The sequence below is a fragment of the Rhea pennata genome, chromosome 1, assembly GCF_028389875.1.
Source record: "Rhea pennata isolate bPtePen1 chromosome 1, bPtePen1.pri, whole genome shotgun sequence".
Taxonomy (NCBI): Eukaryota; Metazoa; Chordata; class Aves; order Rheiformes; family Rheidae; genus Rhea; species Rhea pennata.
The window spans coordinates 52,289,708-52,311,124 of NC_084663.1; the positions used below are offsets into that span (position 1 = coordinate 52,289,708).

At 39.3% G+C, this 21,417-nt stretch overlaps 1 protein-coding gene across 3 annotated transcripts in view; it reads left to right on the forward strand.

Moving 5' to 3' along the window:
* The first annotated feature begins 2,724 nt into the window (after positions 1-2,724).
* Positions 2,725-21,417, forward strand: part of NR1H4 (nuclear receptor subfamily 1 group H member 4) — a 32,902-nt gene continuing 14,209 nt past the window's right edge. Inside the window, exons 1-5 of one of the 3 annotated variants that reach the window (XM_062568442.1) lie at positions 2,725-2,809; positions 10,540-10,905; positions 16,433-16,585; positions 20,152-20,285; positions 20,799-20,897. In XM_062568442.1, coding sequence (XP_062424426.1) covers positions 2,725-2,809; positions 10,540-10,905; positions 16,433-16,585; positions 20,152-20,285; positions 20,799-20,897 — 837 coding nt within the window. The remainder of the gene's footprint in view (positions 2,810-10,539; positions 10,906-16,432; positions 16,586-20,151; positions 20,286-20,798; positions 20,898-21,417) is intronic. The other 2 variants (XM_062568450.1, XM_062568457.1) reach the window with 2 other exon arrangements.

Sequence of the window (21,417 nt, forward strand, 5' to 3'; positions counted from 1 at the left end):
CTACTGATCTCAGTTCATACAGACAAACTGATTCTGGAAGCAGCTTTTGTCATGAGGCCGTAGAGGAAGAAACCCTCTATATTTGGGGAAGAAATGCTTTTGCCAAGAGGCTCTGTGCACAGGTATTGTGGATGGCGCCACTTGTCACCCAGCAACATCGCTATCAAGTTACACGGCTCTGTGTAGCTGCTGGCCAGGAATGTCCCACTAGCCAGGGCAATGCTTCCGAAGCTGCTCTGTGGGAATTGCAGCAAGATGGGATGTGCTGTCCCCAGGGTCGAGGCAGCCTGGGATGGTTGAGCTGTGAAGTCGCCAACGAAGGGTTGCGAGTTAGGGAACCAGCTGTGTGCTAATGGAGCAGTCTGCCTCTGGGTCTCTTATTCCTCATGACAAAGACTTGCCGTGTCCAAACCTTTTCCAGAACTGAGCAAAGTCTGGAATAAACAGTGCTTAAAGGCTCTGCATTGTGCTAATGGAAATGTGCATGGTGCAGGCTTGAAAACTTGAGATTAGTACTTGCATATGGGTAGCTTCTGATTTTAAATATTAGTCAACATCAACTGACTATATTAAAGAAAATGGAAGCGTAAAAAAGTAGGTGGGAACTATAAAATCATCATGAACATTTGACTGGAACTGAGTCCATCTCCTGCACATCAACATTAGCAGTATTAGCTCATCAGACATAGTAAGATGAGGAAACATGACAAGAAGTAGTAGTGGTGGAACATGATCTTCATGTCTAGCTGCAGGAAGAGTTAATCCTGCAAGGGATGCACTCCTGAGGGCTGCAAGAAGGCTTTCAAAGGAAGAGAGGGTGGAGATGGCTTCTCTCCTCTTACCTTCAGCAATAAAATACACAGAACCCTTCAGGAATCCTCCTGAGATGCCTCATTTAGGCATTTCTAACTTCCCATTATAAGTCCTTCACCTTTTACTGCTGTTTTCTCCTATTGCAGGGCCCTTAAAACAGGCAGTAAGATAAACCGTCTCACTAGGGATTGTCTTTGGGAGCTTCTTGAGAAAACTGGCTTTCAGTTCGCAGCTCCCCTTGGCTTAAATAATTGAAAGTAGACATGGGTCTGCTGGGGTGGCTGGGCTGCTTGTCAATGCCTGTCCCAAGATATGTAGAGGTTTTCCTGTTGCAAAACTGTGTTTCTGTGTTAGCTTTGAGACTGTTTGTTTACATGTTATTTGCCACAAGAACCTCATCTGGTCTATGACACAAGCAGCTTTTGACATTTCTGAGTAAACTGTTTAAATTATCTGTGGGCAGACATTTAAAATGCATCCCTCTAATTAGAAGGCCTTTGTTTATATTAAGAAAGAACTTAATGAATCATTATGGACAAATCTGAATGTAATTATACCATGTACTCGCTGCTCTCACAAACTACTTTCCAGTCTGCTCATTGCTGGGACCTCCTGTTGCATTCACATTTTTGTCAGATGACTTCACTTCTGCTAGCGAAACATGCTGAGCCTTCACTGGGAAGCAAACCGGGCCGTAACTCTCAAAAAGGGCCTCATTGAGTGGAAACACCATCTCAGGGACAGTTCCACAGTGATAAATCCAGAAAATGGAATTGAAACTCTTAAAAAAAACCACTTCCGTTAACTGATTTCCATCAACTTTAAACAGAATCCTCTTGGGGTTTGCATAAGCCCCTGAGATGCCTCTGTGTTGGAGCTATGTGTTCCCCTGTCACTGAGATAAAGTTAACCAAAACCAGCCCCTGAGCAGCCCCATCCCGCCCACGTGAGCCAGGCCACCTTCCCGCTCCATGCTGATGGATCAGGCCTGGGCAAGGAACCCTTGTGCACCCTGACCAGCCTTGGCCCTTCCTCCTTGCCGTGATGCCACTCTGGCTATAGCCTCTGTTCAAGTTGGAGCTAATGGCTTGACTCTTACCTCTTAATAGTCTAGCGGTCAGAGCAGGAAGGGGAAGACCCAGGTTCAGTGCCACAGTCATCCTGGGGAGGTCAAAGCACCTCTCTCCAACTGGGCAGGAAAGTGCACTAGTGAGTAGCACAAGCATCTCCCACCCTCCCTGTGCAAAGCCAAGTGAGAATCGTATGTCTGCTCGAGACCATGAAGGGAGCTGGGTGGACTAGTCTACGAGTTACAGGAAGGCTTTGCTTGATGTTTCTGCTGCCATTTATCTTGTTCAGCCAATAATTACTGAAGGCAAGATAAAGAGCTGGTCCCAGGAAATTAAACTCAAGTTTCCTGGCTTAGGAAGTCTCCTGATTTAACCATAAACTTGCACTTTTTTACTAAATGCAAACAACAAAATGATGAAAGAGTGATGACAAAATAATGCAAACAACCGGTATTCCCTGGAAGGGGGGGTGAGACGGTCCCGGTAGCATGCCCTTGGCATGTCACACCAGCGCTTTGGTCTGTGCGTATTTGAATAAGGCTGAGCATAAACTGCCGTGGCTTTAAATGAACAGCAGAAGGATCACAAATAAAATATATCACAGCAAGGAAAAAATAAACAAAGTAAATACAGCATTTTATTTAAAGGCTGAATTAGATGTTGTAACTTTAAGCGAAGGTTTGTTACAGTAAATATTGAAACAATTTCCGGAATCCTGCCTTTCAGCAGATACACAAAAATGAGTTATTATCTCATCTAAAATATCTTTTTTGATTTATATTTTTCAGGGTCTCCTTTCAACCTTTCTTAATTGTCATATTTTTCTGGAGTTGAAGACTAAATGGGATCTGAAATGAATTTAATAGGACATCCCCAGTTAGCTGCTGCTGATGGATTTTCTCTTGCGGAAGGTCCTCATTTATTTGGTAAGTCATTAAATTAAGTTAGAATGGCAGATTATCCTTTACCCAGAAACCCAGAAGAAAATGCAATGAAATCCCAGTTCAGGTACATGTGGGCCTCATGTGCCAACCTTCTTTAAGGTTATACAGTCCCTATAGAAAGAATGGCAGATAACGGGTCTCTGGTCTTACATGCCGTAATCCTGCCCATGCACCCTATTGCGGTCACCACTGCCAATAGCAGAGCTTGCAGGCTGTTATTATTATAACATTATTCTAATATATTAAACTAGTTCCTCTGCACGGAGGGACTCCGACTTGCGGAAATTTTCCACCCTCCTTCCAGGATGTCGTTTCTGAGAGTTAACTGACACAGGGAGCTATCTTGGGCTGCCCTGACACCCCAAGCTCCAGCCAAGTCCAGTGCAACATTCTGCAGTTGTTAAAGTAAATCACTACAATTTAAAACACCTCTTTGCTACCTTCCAAGCCATAATATACAAAAAAGGGGATGGTATTCTACTTTACGGTGTCAAACTTTATATTCAGTCATTCCTTTAAAAGTTCTGACTGATTGAATTTCTTAAGACTTTTGGTGAGAAGATTTTCCTTCTGATGTCTGCTTTGGCGCTTTTTGTTTTGTTTTTGTTATTTTTTTAAGGGTCATGATCAGCTAATTTCAAAATACAAGGATGTATGCTACTTTAAAATACTTTTCGTCCATAGAAATTCTAACTCTGAAATAGTTAGGTCTTCAGAAGAGGGACTGTGTCTCCCATTACAGGTGTTCAGAGCTTAGCTCAACAGAGTCTCAGTTCAGACTGAGATTTCTAGAACAGAGAGCAAAAATGTATTAAGGGGCTGAGCTAGGTGTCCTGTTGGGAAAGAGACTTTGCAGTCCTGCTGTATTTCAGTTAAGCAGATTTTTAATTGTTTTATCTAGTCATTTGGTCCTGTTCTGGGGATGTCACTCAATTTGGTCTCCAGACTGAGTGCTTTATATATTTAGTGTCTTTTGCTTTTACAGATGAAAGCAATCTCCTTCTAAATAATATGAAACTGAGTCAAGAGAAAATTATTGATGTAATATTTAGGTATATACTTATTCACTTAAGATATGACTCTATCATCTCTTCAAGTTGCTTGTATGAATTGTTTTTGCCTCTCAATTCTATTTTTGTAAACTACTCACATTTTTTGACATTGAGTTCTCATTGGCAGAGACCTGCACACCTAAAAGAAAAGCTCATTTCTTAAAATATTCTTAACAATATAGATTTATCATAAGACTTCTCTCATTTTACAGCTCTGATGTAACACAAGTGAGGAATTGCTGGCTTACAAACATTGATTCTTACACAAAACAGTCTCTTTTTTTCAAGGATATATATTTGCATTCTTAAAAAAAAAGGAAATATATTAGCTTTTCTTCATACTTCACTCTCTCTACTGGGAGAGTGTTCTTGGGCCTTTGAAAATAAATCCAAGTGCATCTCAGGGCATTAGCACTGGGTCCAGATCTTTACAAAGTAGAGCTGTCAATCGTGACTTGCTTATGCTGCGAGCTGCATTACCATGGCAATTGCAGGGCACCTCTGCTTGCTAGCCCTCAAAATTGCTGCAGGTTTCACTTCCCATCTTTCAGTAGCTGGAAATTGTTGTATTGCACGTGTATAGGGTAAAGTATCTCTTCATGCCTGTATAACTGGCAAATTTTTTAATGGATATTTTATTACTGTAGTTACGAGTCTCTAAAAAGAAAGGCTCAAAATGAAATGAGGAAGTAATTTTAACCACAGCAGAAGTAGGAGACCTTCTCTTCCATCCTCCCTTCTTGATAAACTTCTGCTGTTTTTCAACCTCGCTACTCAGCTGAGAACCATCTCAGATGTCTTCATAGAAAAACTGCTTGTAGAAGTGGTCAGAAACAGGTACCTATTGTGCCTGCAAGCAAGAGGAACTTTTTCTTCCTTGTAACGCTGGTCTTCCCAGTGAGGGAAAGGGGCTCTTCCTGGCAAGAGGTCCCAGAGGCACATAGGCCTCCTTGGGTACTTCTCCTATTAAGATATTTCTCTTCCTTAATTTAACCTTTTTTTTTTTAATTTCACAAGTCCTTGTGAATTGAATAGGACCAATTATGTGAAGATTGTCCCAGTTTGATAACCTGAACCAAAAGAAAGTGACGTAGATATGCCTACCAAATAATCAAACACTTGTAATTTAGAGTAGAAATCTTTGCCTCACTTAAAATCTCTGGGAACTTTATAGCTTTGTGGAGCCATGACTTCATCTTGTGGATGTGTCCAAACTGATACCTGTAGACTGACTTAAGCTTCTCCATTTTGCTCCAAACTGGCTGCAGGCAACCTATGCTCCAAAGGCTACTTACGTGCATTAGCAGAGTGCCATGCGGAAGCTCATCAACCTTGCTCTAAGCCTTGGAAATTCAGCTGGGACAAAGTGCTGTCCTTGAAAGACCTTTGCAGAAAGATATCTAGTAATACATTTCATTTGGCTTAGAATTTTTTTTCATTTAGTCCCATACTTATGCATGAAATCCCCATATTTCCATTATCTTATTTCTTTCAATGGTTATCATTTTCCCATTTTTACAATGGATTGAAGTAGTTTTTGGACACTTTATATTTTAATCATCTCCTATACATTTTAAATATGGACTGTAATTGTACCTATTTGCATGGCATCTGAAATACACACAGCATTAGACTCACTGTCATTTATATGATAAGTGAGTAATGGTCTGTTAAAATAATAGCCCCATTCTATATTTCTGCTGAAAGCACCTCATGTAGGAGTTATTATTGCGCAAGTTATTTAGTCTGAAGCTTCAAACGTGACAGAGATGGAAGTTTTCATAAGAACCTGGAAAGATAAATCAGTACAATTATATATGCAATTCAAGTGGAAAGACCAATTGTAAGTATTCTGGAAGGCCTGACAATACCTTCCTACAATGGGACATCAAAATGCAGCAAGACAAAAAAAAATGCTATACTCATTGTACCTGCTACTATCTGAAAAGAAGTGCTTTTGGGGGAATTAGCACTTTTAAAAGCTGAAACAGACACGGAAAAGCTGCTTTGGAATGGACAAACAAAAGTGAAATGTAGCAAAAATGAAAAGAAAGCAACACATCTTAAATCTTGCCTTAAATATTGGACAATGTAAGAACGATGAAATGACATGGAAAACTCTAGTAGGACTAGAACAGTGCCCAAGATGAATGGAAAAAGCTGACTCCTTCAGATAGCTTGTATTTGTTCTGGTTATTTGTTTTTTGTTTGTTTGTTTGTTTGTTTTAGAAATAGGATCAAGTGTCCAAACTGATTAAACAGCTTCAAGATCATAAGACATGTTAACTAACTATCTATCTCCAGCAACACCTGGCAGACGATGCAGCATCTGGCTTTATCCCCGCGGAAAAGATAATTAGACCAGTAACAGACCCTCAAATCAAAAGGAAACAAAGCAACACAAATTAAAACAGAAAATTTTATGTATATATAACAATTACAGATAGAGCCAAAATAACCAGAGTGAGGATCAGTGAGAAAAAAATTTAAAAAGGAAAAAATGAAGATGGACTGGGCTCTGAGGATGCACCACAGAGCAAGGCAAATCCTAGATGCGTTTGTCTAATGCTTCATTTGTGCATGTGTGATTCATGTGTGGATTTTAGCTCAGAAAGCAGAGTGTTTTGTGAAATAACACAGGGATTCTTGCAGTCTGGAGATTTGGCTCGCTTGCTGTTTCCTTTCAGGTGTGGCTCTGAGTTGTGCTTTTGGACCAGTCTGATGTTGGTCTTAGTGGGCTCATCCCCACTGCTAAAATAAAAGCGCCTGAAAAGCCAGTGCAGACACAACATCCCTGACCACCCATCTTGGCACTGCTCAACTGTTAGCTTGCTCTGGAGCTCTGTTTTGGACTATGCTAGTGGGGTAAGACATGGGTTTACTCCAGGGACTACTCCTAGAAAGACATCAAGGCAACACTGCAACAGATTTGGCTCTCTAAATCCTCTACTGTCCTCTAACGCCATCTCTGTGGGTTTTGTACCTTCAAACACCTCAGCAACCATCAAGCCAGGGCATGCAACAGCCCCAGCTCTGTTTCATGCTACCCTAGGACCACTGCAGTGGTGAGCAACACGGCCCTCACGTGATTTCAGACACTCTGAACTGAAAAAAAAACATTCAAAACTATGGTGTCCGAGAACCATGGGGATGCTACGTGGGGCCCAGAGTAAGATCAGCACCAGATGCTACATAACATGGATGCATCCAGTCTGCTCTAGAGAGAGTTAGAGCTACCCCTACACAACATAGATGAAGATCGATCCTCCCATTTGGTGTTGGGGCAAAGGCATCTCTCTGCCTCTTTTCTAGGTAGTCTTACAGGTAGGTCCAGAAAGGCTGGTACTTTTCAGAGAATACAAGCGTTTCTATGCTTATGACGGATCTGTTATAACAGTCAGCTAAAATGTGCTCCTTACAATACTGAAAAGTTAACTTATTGCACAGAATTGCCTTAGTCAATAAATCCCTATTTATGAAAATTTTATTGTAAAAAAACCCCATAACAGTTACAAAATTATAGTAGCTGGGCTACTTGGAAGCACCCCCCTGAGCAGTAACCAAATTTTATCTAGGTAAATTTGCAATGGGAGTTGACTTTGCTATTGTTTCAGACCTTTACAAACACGTTTCTCTGTAGTGAAGTTAATGAGTAAACCATATAACCTCTGGCCTGTGTCACTCCTGTGCTAGTCTTAAAGAAAGTTCTCACAGTAAAGAAATCAACAGGATATGGTTAAAGTGGAGCTAAGAAGTTTTTTTTATACGTAGTGTTTGCGAGGGGGAGGAGGGAGAAGAGAAAGGGAGGCAGAGGAGGTCTGGATACCTTAAAGAGAGTGTTTTTCTTCAAGAAATGGTCAGACTGAAGACTACCTAAGGTAGGATGTTGCTGTGTTCTTGTTTGGAATTGTTTGCCATTTGATCATGTATTCTTCTTCGAGCCAGCAGGATCCTAGAAGGCTGTCTAATTCAAAAGAAAATAATTTGTTTGAAATTAAAGCAGAACTTCATTAATGGTTATATTGCAGTTCCCAAAGCACTTAATCCTGAATTATGCTCTTATTTCTTTACGTTCTTTCGTGAACAACCTATTAGGGGAGCCGGGGCTTCATATTTTAACTGTTCTGTATCTTTTCCCCTAAAATTAGCTTTACATTAATGAAACAATAACTTTCACATTAAAACATGATATCACAGTAATTTCTGTACTATTCTGAATAAAGCATGTTATTCTTGAATCTGTGCACAACCTCAGTATAATTCTGGAAATTGGGAACACTGCTTAGTTCCTATGAGGAAAACTCCCTTTGATATATGCTTAACATAGCTTGTGGAATTCAATTTTTTTTTTTAGTCCAATGCAAAATAGTCTCTGTAAAATTTGAAGAAATAAAAGCAAAATTCTTCAATGAGTTTCAGCTGCAAGTGATATTGTGGAAAAACATTTGTAAAATGGTGCTCCCATCCATGTAAAATTTTCACTCATAATATTGGTAAACTTTCAGATTTTTGTAGAAAAATATGTTGCAAAACATAACTTAAAATATCTACAGTTATAAGTAATATCACATTTGTGTGCATTTCAGTAGTCTTATTTTAAAAATTCTAAAAGGAAAAATTAAAAAAAACCCTACTAAAACTACACAAGTATTGGTGTATTCCAATTATCTTGCTTCTGGTTTTACTTTCACTGATTTACACTACCGCAACTCGTGATTCCTGTTTTACCGCAGCATGAGACCAGTACATCTGAGACCTTTATTAATATCTGGATAAAACTATATGTGCATTCCAGTTGGCGAGATAAGATTAGTTCTTCTGTACGATTGGAAGCTGTTTGTTCTAGACTCATACATACTTTGCAATGCAGAATTGAAAAAATCAGTGTGGAGTTAAAAGGTCACACAGGACAGCCTCTTCCAGTGTAGGATGCTTTCAGGTTTGTTGGAATAGAGTCCTCATTGACGGGCCTCAATTATACAGTCAACTGGGAAATGCTGCTTAGACCAGGTTTTTTAGACCAGGCTGCAGATCTTGCTCTCTTACTCTCTCCCCACCCTTTCTGTTCTCCTTTTCCTTCTTCCATTACTCTGAGTTGGGACTTTATGTGGGTAAAAGATAAGCAAGAGGAAAGAAGGGGGTGTAGGTTTTTTTTCATATTTAACTTTTTACAGTAAGACTTAGGCTTTTTTGGTTTCTTCCAGAAGCAAAATAGAATTACTGATCATGAGGATTTTCTAAACATACTGCAGTGGATCTTCTGCTAGGCACTACTGTAGTATTTGGGGCGTTGACTTCTTGTGCAGTGACTAAATGCAGCTGTAACTAAAGTAATTGTAATCAGTAAAAATAAATGTCACCATTACTCTCATTTGTTCTTGTGTGCCAGGCTTCCAGCTTTATGTTTTGCTCCTTACTCTTGAGTTGTTTACTATCTACAAAGATGTGCAGCAGACAATGTATTATTTGGGCAACTCCACAGCACTTGCATCCCTTCTGCAGCATGGTAAAGTGGAAAGGGCAGAAGGCTGCACACACAGCAAGAGTGTGAGACCTTGAAAGTGGAAATGTAGCTGAAATGCAAAGGTTTGGTTCTGGCACTACCTGAAGTGAGACAAAGGAGGGGGAAGACTCCTCCAAGACAGACTCTGCTGTCATTGCAGATGTTCCCACTCCTTTACCATTAGCATTTCTTCACTGTTTCTGATTCCTCAGAAGTGAAGGAGACTTCCCAGGGAACTGATTTCATGTCAGTAAAAATGTTTTTTTGGAGAACTTTTGGAGCACTGTTGAGAAATGATCACCAAAGAAAGTTTATTTACAATTTCCTCATAAGTTCTGCTGTAGACTGCAACAAGAGTGAAACTCTACATCTTCCAGGAAACACGCACTATTTTTCTCAGACTCTCTTCTTGGTTCTAAATAAGGAATTGGGTCATTGTTTGCAGGAAATAGCAAGATGTGGTTTTCTCCAACAGAAAACTTGAAATCGTTTGCAAATAACTTTTCAGTTACTCTTGTGGGCTTGATTTAAATTTACATCATCCAAGGACTGATGCATGTTGTTCTGATGTACCAAAAATGAGATTTAAGTTGTCTGTATTTTAAACATCACAAACAGAACTGGATCCGGCTATAGGTAGCCTCCTACTGCCAAGGTAGCCTCCAGACACTGACTTCAGCTTTCCGTGTTACTTTTCCAGGACAGGACTGCAACAGTTCCATGTTGCATCTCACTCACTGCTGCCAAGTTTGCTGTTGGCTTAGAAGCAGGCTGGAGAGAGGGTCTCCATTTCACCAGTTAGATTAGAAATATCTGCTTTGGTCCTTCATGGTCTGGATCTAATTTTCATCAATCCATAGGATTCTTGGCTTTTATTTGGATTCTTTTTATTCTGCTGTGCAACCTAACTGCTAATGTGGTGTGAACTACTCTTTCTTGTCAACTGAACATTTATAATACTAGCTGCATGGTATCTTTCAAGACTTGCTATTTATTGGGTGTAGGACCAAGACCGCAGCAAATCTGAGCTCACATAATGCAGTCTCTATGATTAAGCCTCACTGTATTTGAGATGGATGTTTTTGGAAGTAGCAGCTGTTCTCTTAACTGTGGTTTCATAACTGTGATAGAAATTGTTTTGCATTATTATTTTTCAGGTGTCCTTTCAGAGCCAATGAATTCTCCAGTGCAAGAGGCAGATGTGTCACCTTACACACAGTACAACAGTGTGCCATTTCCCCAAGTTCAGCCTCAGATTTCTTCACCACCTTATTACTCCAACCCCCTAGGCTTCTACCCCGCACAGCATGAGGAATGGTATTCCCCTGGGATGTACGAGCTCAGGAGAATACCCTCAGAGACTTTTTTCACAAGGGAGACAGAGATCATGGATATCCCTGCAGCCAAAAAACCCAGACTGGGCCACTCCACAGGACGAGTGAAAGGAGAAGAACTCTGTGTGGTCTGTGGTGACAAGGCCTCTGGGTACCACTACAACGCTCTCACTTGTGAAGGATGCAAAGGTAGGATGAAAGCAATTACAGAATACAATTCAGCTAATAAGCGTAGTGGTTTCTGAACCAGTGGGTTTTTTTTCTTTCTTGGTAATTTTATCCAAGTCTTTAAGCACTGCAGAGATTTTAATTGGCATCTATTTTATATTATTCTCCCCAGGACAGATTGACAGCTTCTTCCATCATTTTCCTGTGAATAGAGCAAGGCTGGCCAACCTATGGCTCTTGAGTCACAATTAAATCTTGATAAGTTGAAGAACAGATTCCATGGTGGGGTTATGTCTGGTGCCTGGCAGCATGGTTGTGCTGTCTTGGAGGATGCTCACCCAGATCTGTGTCTGTGGAAGGAATCAAGCCCCTGGTAGAGCCTGAGACTGCAATGCCAGGCTGCCCTGGTTATCAGCTAGGTACCTAGTCCAATCCCCTGCAGAGGAGGTTAGTGAAAAGGACATGAAAGCTGTCAGATCCCATCTGCAAACTATTCCCAGAGAACCTCTTTCCCCTCATCTCCCAAAGTATATGGTATTTGTCTTTGCACTTGGGAAACAAAATGACCTTTCTAATTCTAGACTTACTCATAGAGATAGCCTCTGTTCCTAGAGAGGGAGCTTTTGTAGGAGGCACACCATATCTCTATGATATAGTAAACATCATCTTAGAGAGATGATATCCACAAACTGGTGCTGGGATAAATGGGATACAGAAAATCTTTGTAATTATTGGTAACATCATTATTGCCAGATATTTTAGCAAAGGACAAAAAGGAGATGCCAATGGAATAATTATTATTCCTAAAGATAGTTCCTCTGTGGCAGGGCTGAGACATACTATAGAAGAAAAATAATGCCACTGTATTTCATTCTGTTCTGCAAATAAATATTTCATTATCATTTCTGGTCTATGGGTCAAGTCTAAAGCATGGACGTGTGAAGCACTGCAATACAGCGCTGCTCCTCTTATGTGTGTGGAGCTTACCTTCACTGACAGTGAACTTTGATTTAATTCTAGGTTATGCTTATTGTGCATCCATTTCTGAGGGCACATCAGACTTCAACAATCAATCACTCCAAACATGAATACAGTCAAAAATCATATAGTTTATCTCAATAATTCCAAGGAATAAGAGAATGGCTTTACTCTGATGCCTGTGTGAATAGTCTCAAGTCCAAAAAATAGTACTAACTCATATTAATGCTGTCATAATAATTCAAACTTTAATGTGAAGATTCCAGGTAATGGTATGTTTACTTTTTTAGAAAACTAACCCTACTGTGTATTGAATTCATTATTAAAGACTTAAAGAATTTTTTTCAATGATCTTTCAAAGATCTTACAATTACAAGCTACGGAATTGTTAAAAAAATACTTTTAGAAGGAGGCAGGTTACAAATGTCAGGTGAATACTCAGACTAAAGCCAGTGGTGTAAGCAAATATGTGTTCATTTCTCTCCTGATTCAGCTTGAATCATCTATATAACCACTATTTTAGTGCTTTTATTGGGAAAATTTTTGTTTTCACTCTGTTTTATGACTGCAACATCAATTGCAAAGAACAGTACCCTTGATCAAGCAGTAAAAGTTGAATTATTTAAAGATAATGCATTCTATTTCTACACAGCTGATTCAGTAAAAAGATGTGCTGAAAACAGTAATTCTGTATGATGAGGTGAAGAAGATATTTTGCTTTTAGACCTATGATCATTTTTGTGTATCTGGGGAGTTTTTCCTATTGGTACATGTTACTCAAAGCATGATACCCAAAGTTAGACTCAGTACCTCAGCTGTGCTCTTTTCAGTGCAGTAAAAGGACTACCTCACATGTCTCATGTTCAAGCGTAAGATCAGCATTTCTTTTCAGCAACAGGACTTTAATTCATGCTCAAAATGTGTCCATAACAATATACACATCCCTTTCTGCAGGACTGACGCCTACCCTGCAGCGCCCCTGCTCTGTTGATGCAGTGAACACTCTGATTCAAAGGGAAGCAGTTTGCACATGTTTTTATGGGATTCAATCCTCCGTGGTGAATACTTCGCTTTTTTTTCCCCATTTCTTTCTTGAATAATGCTCTCTAGTCCTCTTGTTCTTGGGCAGAAGGAATAATACTAAGATCTTATTTATTGACCTTCATGAGAACAGTGATCTAAAGATATGTCAGGAGTACATGTATACAACAATATTTCTTAAAGACATTATCATTCATCAACAAATAAGTATGAAATATTTCATTAATAATTTACATATTAAGCAAAAGCAGATTAAGAAGGTCATTTGCTCTCTAGAAACATTTGCTTGTGGTACCTTGAAAAAAAAAAAAAAGAGTGTCCATGAGATGTACGTCATCTCTTTTACTTCACATTAGAAAATGCAATAACAGCATCACAGTAGTAGTCTGTAATGGGTGAGGCAGCTCACTGGAACTGTTGTAGTATAGGGGACATTATATTATGCTTTAAAATCTGCTGCTGTGGTCATTTTTGAGACCATCTTTGCAGATAGACATCAAAGATTTTTTGGTATAGCCATAGTCTTTGTAGGAATACTTTTTGAGACATTGCAGAACTACTGTGAAATCATATAGTATCACACTTATTCCGTAAAGCCGCAGAATAAGTTCAGCTGAGAGGAACGTTGGTTACAAACTACCCCCCGCACAGAGGGGCGATTTGAGTTTTTGCAGTCTTCAAGCCATTCCTGGTAGTGTTTCATGTCTCTCGTGCCAGACTGAGAAGACTGCCCGTGAAGAGGGGCATCCACTTTCATCTTCTCACACCAACCCCCAGCCGTGAGCGCGGGGGGAAGCGGTTCTGTAGCACTTCTTGGTATTCTGACAGAGGGGAGCAAGCGTTTTGTCACCAGCTGGGGATTTCAAAAAGTTAAACTGAGAAATCCAATGTGGTTGGGCATCAGGATGGCAAACACAGATATTTGCAAAGCTTTTGTCTACATTTTTAATAGCTGCTTTCCTTCAACATTTGTAATTTCTGTAAGAAAAATCAGCATCAGTAATACAGGAGCAGCTCTTGCCATAATTAATCATATTTATGACTAGCTAAGACAAAAATGTGAATTCAGCATTTCTAGCCAAAGTGGGCTTTTTTTAATTTGTTGAGGACAGATAAAAGTTATACTGTGCCAAAAATACTGTCAGCCTTTGAGGCTGCTCCTTCACCATTCAAACAAATGCCATCTCTAATTTGTGTCTGAATTTCTGTGAAAACACCTCCTGGTATGGAAGACTACATATAAAACATTTCAGGCAGTTTGAGTTCACTTTGGAATTATTATTAGGGAAAATATATAAGAATTTGATTCATACCAAAAAAAATCGAAATTAAACATGGAACAGTCTGTCCTAAGAATCACTTCATGGTAAAACTGAAGTGAGAGTAGTGTTAAAAACATTACTTTTTGCCAAAAAATGACATCATTTGATTTTTTTAAACCACTATTTCAAGATAGACTATTTGACTGCTTGAGTTCTATTGGCTCCTGTCTTTATGCATCCCTATTTTCATCCTGCTTTTGCATCCTTATATATTTTTTTAGAAGTTCATTTATTAAAGCTCTTTCCCTTTGTTCCTCCATAAAGAAGCAAATACACACGTTGTGGGAAAGGCTAGTGACAATGTCAAAAATCTGACTTAGAATGTCGTAAATATTTGTGCAGAGCTTTTTAACATTTGCCATTAATTAATATTTGGCATGAATTATTGGATTTAAATTTGACAAATAAAATTCATGAATGATGTAAAGCAGATGCAGTTGTCTTTAACTGGCACTAAGAACACACAGCTTAAATCTGGGCCTTTCTCTCCTGTCCTTGATCAGTAAATGGTACTGTGGAGTGTATTAAACTCTAGGTGAATGATGAATAAAAATAATGCCTAGGGCTGACTGAAGGTTCTAAGTAATCTGCATTTCAAAAGAGACTGATGTCAGTCAAGTATATTTATGGGAAAAGAAGCCATTGAAACAGGCAGCGTGGATGAAATTTCAAGCAGGAATTGAAGCAGATTCAGGGAAATGCCAGATTTTTTATGACCAAAGAGTGAAATTATTTTGCTGTAGCTACACACTGGTGCTTGGAAGAGATTATGCAATTAAAAAAAAATATGTGCAGAGTTGAGAAGTTGTCATCTGACAATTGCAAAATTATCACATCATCTGTTATCTCCCCCACATTCAGCAAGATAATATCTTAGCTCAGCACATTTTGAAAATACATAGTCAAACCTTACAGTGGGCAAAAATTCAGATTCACCTCTGAATTTGCCCTATCATTAACTAGGGGAGCCTGGACCTTATTTGGTGCCTCCCTTAGCCATTGCAGTTACCAGCTGGAAGACTATAGTGATTTTATTGTAACAGCTAGTGGTAATGAAAAGCTTTGTGAATAGCTCTGATTAATGTAAATTTACACGGAGCTCCAGTTTGAATTGCACTATAAATCAGTGACGCGCCAGCAGAAGGTCCCTGGAGTCTATTTTAAAAACCTGCCCTCAGATGGAGAAGCAAATTAAGGATCCTTCCCACGGAAGAGCCATAGGAAAAACTTAATGCCCTCTGCAGCATGTGCAAAATAGTCTCTGCCCTGCAAAGGACACTGTGATGGCACACTGGGTAACACTAAAAACTCAGGAAACTTTCAGGTCATGACTGGCAGCAAAGCCTCTGTCGTTTCTTGATGATTCTTTTATAGTATTAAATTTCATATCCTGAGTGTTCATTTTGCCTACTGTTGCCCTCCGAGGTGTGTTAGGCCGTGGCCAAATAGGAGATTTTTACAGATGGAGGAAAGGTCCTGTAGATTCCTTGGATCAGTTGCTGTTTGTAGTTACCACTGAGCAATTTTGGAGCAAATCCTGGGACAATATCAGCAGAACTTCTTGTGTAGTTGAAGTTGAGGGACTGCTTAACTACCGTGTCTCACTCATGAGATGGACAATGTTTAGTGAAAGAGACTGGGATATCTTTTAATCGGGGAGGAGGCCACGTACAACAGGCAGATACATTACAGCTTCTTTATTAAAGCTGGGGGTGGGCAGCACTTGGAGCTTTGGCAGCTCTCAGGAGCTGAGGGAACGGTAACTATAATTAACTCTTCTTCTGCACTTGCACTGATTAGCCTGTACCTCAAGAGACATAATCGGCTTCCCCCCACACACACTCACTGACTATTTGTATGGAACTACCTCAATAGTTGTAGTGCTGGTGCTCAAACTGATCCTGGTAGGTTCCAGATTTGGGTCTGAATTTTCCCACAGCCCCAGGACCTTATTTTGAGCTCATGTCTAATAAATAAGCTCATGATTTACCATGCTCAGTATCATGAGTATCATCAAATTATATCACTTGGATACAAATCTCAATTCAAATAGCAAGAGTATAGCCATCCAGGCATTGAAAGAAACTCACAGTACTGCAGAACAGGCGTCATTCAGAAAACCCAGTGGAGATGGAGATGATCTTCAATTTGATTACTTTGCTGCTTTGAGTGCGTTCTTTTATCTATGTCATTGCTGTGTCGTGCAGGGTTCTTCAGAAGGAGCATCACAAAAAATGCGGTATACAAGTGTAAAAATGGAGGCAACTGCGAGATGGACATGTACATGAGGAGAAAATGCCAGGAGTGCCGCCTAAGGAAGTGCAAGCAAATGGGCATGTTGGCTGAATGTACGTATGCAGGTATTTCCATCGTATAATCTGCATGTGCAGAGAGCACATCAAATATGCTATTTTTCTAATTGGGCTGGGTTTAGTAAGGTGGTGATTCTGTGCATATACCGAAGGTGATAAAGCTATCCAAGATGCCATCTGACAAATGGAAGGCACATTAAAGACGGTGCAAGACGCACTTATTGAGGTGTGTCAAAACCTATTGAAAAAATGACGTATTAGCAATAAGATTTGGTCAGTGGTCAGGAACACAAAGGTTTAAGAGTTGAGCAACTGGTAAAGGAAGGACTGTCTTGCCCAAGCTGACTGTCTACTTGCGCAGGAGGGAAAAGCAGTCAGGTGGAGCGAATTGTCAGGAGTCTCCCCAGAAATGAGGAGTTTGCACTGTTATGGAAGCCAGAGCACGAAAACTCCTGGAGCTAACATTTCCTGCTCTTCCTGGGGCTCTCGCTATCAAAACCTTGCTAGCCAGCTCCGTATTTTAGCATTAAAACAATGCTATTTTTCAGAAAAGAGGACTGCCTTCAGTAGGAAGTTTTGGTGGACTTGCCAGGCATGTTCCCAGACCTCACCCAGCAATCAGGCCCAGCCTGCGAATGGCTAGCCCTTTTTTATAGTCTCATCAGCTTTTCTTATGGCTATGCAGTTTCCTGTCTTGATGATAGACACATAGGTAGATCTGTATCCAGAAATGAAGCTGATGAACTTTAATAACGTTTTCTAGTAAAGAAAATACTATATGAAGGCTGACAGCTTATCTACTTCATTGAGCTTCATGCTGGTTAACTTACAACAGCTGTGATATTGGAGAGCAATTTTAACAGGATCAAAACTGCATTTTGGGTAAATCCGTTATTTTTGCAAGCTTACTCCTGAAAACAGTCTACAAACATTGGCTCATCTGCCTTTCATGAACAGGGCTACAAATTATTTTCTTGTTGATGGCCCCAATCATTTTAGCATACACGAATGTCAAACCAATTTAGGTTCATACAGGAAATTAATCTACTTGGAATTTTTAATATACTTCTATCCCTCAATCTGATCAGAAGATGCTATATTAACTGTTGGTTTTGTGAGAAACAATAAGCTCCATCAATATTTGGAATGCAAGCCAGTATAATGTAATTAATCTTTCATTCTGCAAATTGGACAGGCTACAAAGATCCTGAGATATGACATGTTCTCAAGCAATACATAAATATATAAACAAATGTCACCAGTGTGATGATAGCACTTAAAAAGTCACTAAATGTCAGAGGAAAATACAGATCTGTGGTGCTGATCCCAGATTTAAAATTGTGAAGGTCCAAAATAGCCTGGGCCACACAACAGCAGAAAACAAATGATGGCTGAAAAAAATAGGTCAGCGTAAATAATACTGACTGGGGACACATGAAACTTTTAAACTGGCTGATCGTTTTCACAAATTGGCATATGTGAAATAAAAGACAGCAAGGGGCGCTGCCATTTGACTCCCCCTCCGCAATGGAAACCCTGGCCATCTCGTGTTGCTCATGACTTAAATATAAGAATGCGCTAAGGTGCTGCAAGGAGGACGTTTTGCAAGCAACTATTTAATGGCTTTTGAGTAGGAGTGTGCTATGTAATTGCTTTTAGTTCAAGGCAATCCAGAACGGTAAAACATGAAGCTTTTATTTGAAAAAAAAATGGCTAGGAAATAAAAAGTTACCTTGAACTTTGTTTCACTTACTCATTCTGTAGGATTGTAAGTACAAGCACTGTGGGTTCTTTCTTTCTCTGAAGAAGGAGGTAAGGTCTTATAAACATTTATGGCATGACTACTCAGTAATCCTGCTCCTGCCCTTTACACATGAACCACAGACAGGCCAAAATTACTAAACAGCAGTTTCAGTTGTTTGATGTGATTTTCTTACAAAGTGCAACTTTCTTGTGTGAAACTTCTAACTAGGGAGGGCCCAGGTCCTGCCACTCTTCCTAGGATTTAATACCCCTTTAATAGCTGTTGAAACCTAGCTATCTCTGAGGTAAAAAGTAAAATCCTGTCTCTCACATGAGTTTCCCAGTTAACTTAAACAGAGTCACAGTAAGATGTCAAGGTACTCCTACAGTAGGAGGAAGCATGAGAAAACTGAGTCTTACTGCTTAAGGCAATAAGTAAACCATGTTTTCCCTCAGAATATAGTAGGCCAGATCCCAAGCTGGTGGAAATCAGTGCAAGTCCATTAACACCAGCAAAGAATGCATCAAATAATCTCGTTTAGAAAAAGAAACCTATGATGCTGGGCAGCAACACAAATTACATGTCTCGATGCCAATTATTATCTCCATCGTTCCTCTTTCTCCCTTTCAAGGTATTATTTGCAGGTCTTATTTTAATCATGTAAATTTCCTCCTCTTTCAGTGGTTCAGGTAGGTTATTTTATATAGTGCTTAAACAGGAAATTAAAAACATTCACAACGAAATTCACTGTTTTCATGGTATCTTCCTCCATCATCATATACTCACTGAATGAGCCTCTTTTCCTGCTCTGCATTTTCAAAAGCAAAGAATGGGAAGGATACTTGAAAGAAGCTCAAAAAAAAAAAAAAAAAAAAAAAAAAAAAGTCTTGTGCTGATGGGTTTATTTTTAGATGAATTCTTAGCTGTTTACTTTTTCATCTGTGCTTTCTGGCTATTTTCCATGGGTTGTTTTGGGTACCTATTGTCCCTTTCTTTTGTTAGCGCAAGCAATTTGCTTTTTTTTTCCTTTTCTTTTCTTTCTTTTCTTTTCTTTTCTTTTCTTTTCTTTTTTTTTTTTTTTTTTTTTTTTTTAATGACATCTACATAAAGATGCTCCCTGGCTCAAGGTGCTGAAATGTAGCCTAGAAGAAAAAGATACCAAAATGCAATACTTTCCCTTACAACAAAGGAAAATCTGCTAAACAGTAATTGGGGCTTAAATCAGTCCTCTGATATGGTGAAATGCAAAATATTGAGCCTGACTGGGTAATGTTTCAGATTAATACATTTTTCCAGGTACTTCTGCCAGGCTGAGTTACTTCTGAGCCTAAACTGGCAGCAGTGGGTCTACCCATATAGTGACTCTGCAGTGACCAAAGCCCTGGAGCCCTCTTCTAAGGGGACTTTCCATGCACAGAACCAGCACTAGCAGCCACTAATATTGCTTAAGATTATTGCAAGCATCAACCGCCCTTTGTCTAAGAACGGCTGCATATCTGCTGGTGCTTTAGGTCAAATGAGGAGCACATTTTTGATGACAGCCTTCTAATTGTCCCCACTTAGTGTGCTCTGATTCGGGTCTTGGACATCCCTGACATGCATGTTGTGTGGACACCGAGTCCTCAGCACCAGCTGGTTCACTCCACCCGTCTGCTCAATTTGGCCATGCCACTCCTTGGTGTATACTTAGTATGTCTCAGCAGACTCATATCTAAACGTAATGACTCGTTCAAGAAATGATCTGCACAGGTCAGCGGGTTTGCTAGTATAAAGGGCATTTATAGGCATGTTTATGTACCTGCTCAGTTGCACACTAAGTGTCTAAAGCATATATAAATCCAATTACTACCTATTGTATTGTGTCTTCCAGGTTTATTAACAGAAATACAATGCAAGTCAAAAAGGCTACGGAAAAATGTGAAGCAGCCTCCAGATCAGACAGTCAATGAAGATAATGAAGGCCACGACATGAAACAAGTTACATCTACAACTAAAATATATAGGGTAATAAAATTCTTGTAATAGTTTGCAAAGTACAAACTGAGCTAAATTTGGCTAGTACAGTTAATACGTAATTATGTATTCTTTGGCGTTATCTGAATTAATTAAGACTCTATCTCCCAGGTTAAGGAAATACATTGAATATAGAAGTATTTCCAAGGTTTTTAGTCAAAATTGAGTAAAGCATCCATAAAGTAATATCTCTGTGATATATGTCACATACATATGGGATGGTGAGGTGTGATATTAAAGTTTGAGTGAGCTTAATTATTTGCTAATCATTTCCTTATTTCTAATTATAAACCACACCACCTCATGCAGCTAGAAACATCTTACACATCTTCTCTATAGAAATTTCTACGGAAATCTGAAGTCTTTCAGTGATAAGCAAGCCTTTTGACTGCTTGGCCTCCAAGTGTGAGAAAAAGAAGTATATATTTTGCCTAAAGCAAGAGATGCTAGATCGTTTCTACTTAACTGCATTTCATGATGGGCTTTTTTTTTTTGCCAGTATAGGAGAAAGTAGAATTTACCCCAGAACAGCAAAACCTTCTTGATTACATCATGGATTCCTACAGTAAACAACAAATACCACAAGAGGTATCAAAAAAATTAGTAAGTATGTTAACTAAATCATATTTGAGGTGTGGATGCAGAAGCTGAGGATTACACAGCAGTAGATATTTATACTCGGCAAAGGTAGTTGTAGTAAGTACTAGAACAGAATATAGGTAAAGAGCTCACAGCTTATACGTGTTGCAAAGGATTCAGAATCTCTCTCATTCAATCATTGATAGACCATGTCTCTGTTTATCAAACTTAAATGCTAAGAAAAAGCTTTTATCTCTGGAAATAGACACTTTCATGCTCAAATCTAGTTTTTGGTGAGTAGAGCTTGGCTTTCTACCTTGTCAGCATATGCAGTGATTTGATTTTATTCCCAGCCAAGCTACCTTTCTACAAAAATATCAACATGCAACCTTGAAAATGTTTCAATTTTTTGAAATGAAAATACCAACATTTTATAAGTTTAAGTTTTTGCTTCATTCTCCTTTCTTTCTGTTCCCTTTTTACCTTTTAGAAATTTCTTTTTCCCTTTAAAAGCTTCCAGTTTTCATGGTAAGATGGAAGAGGG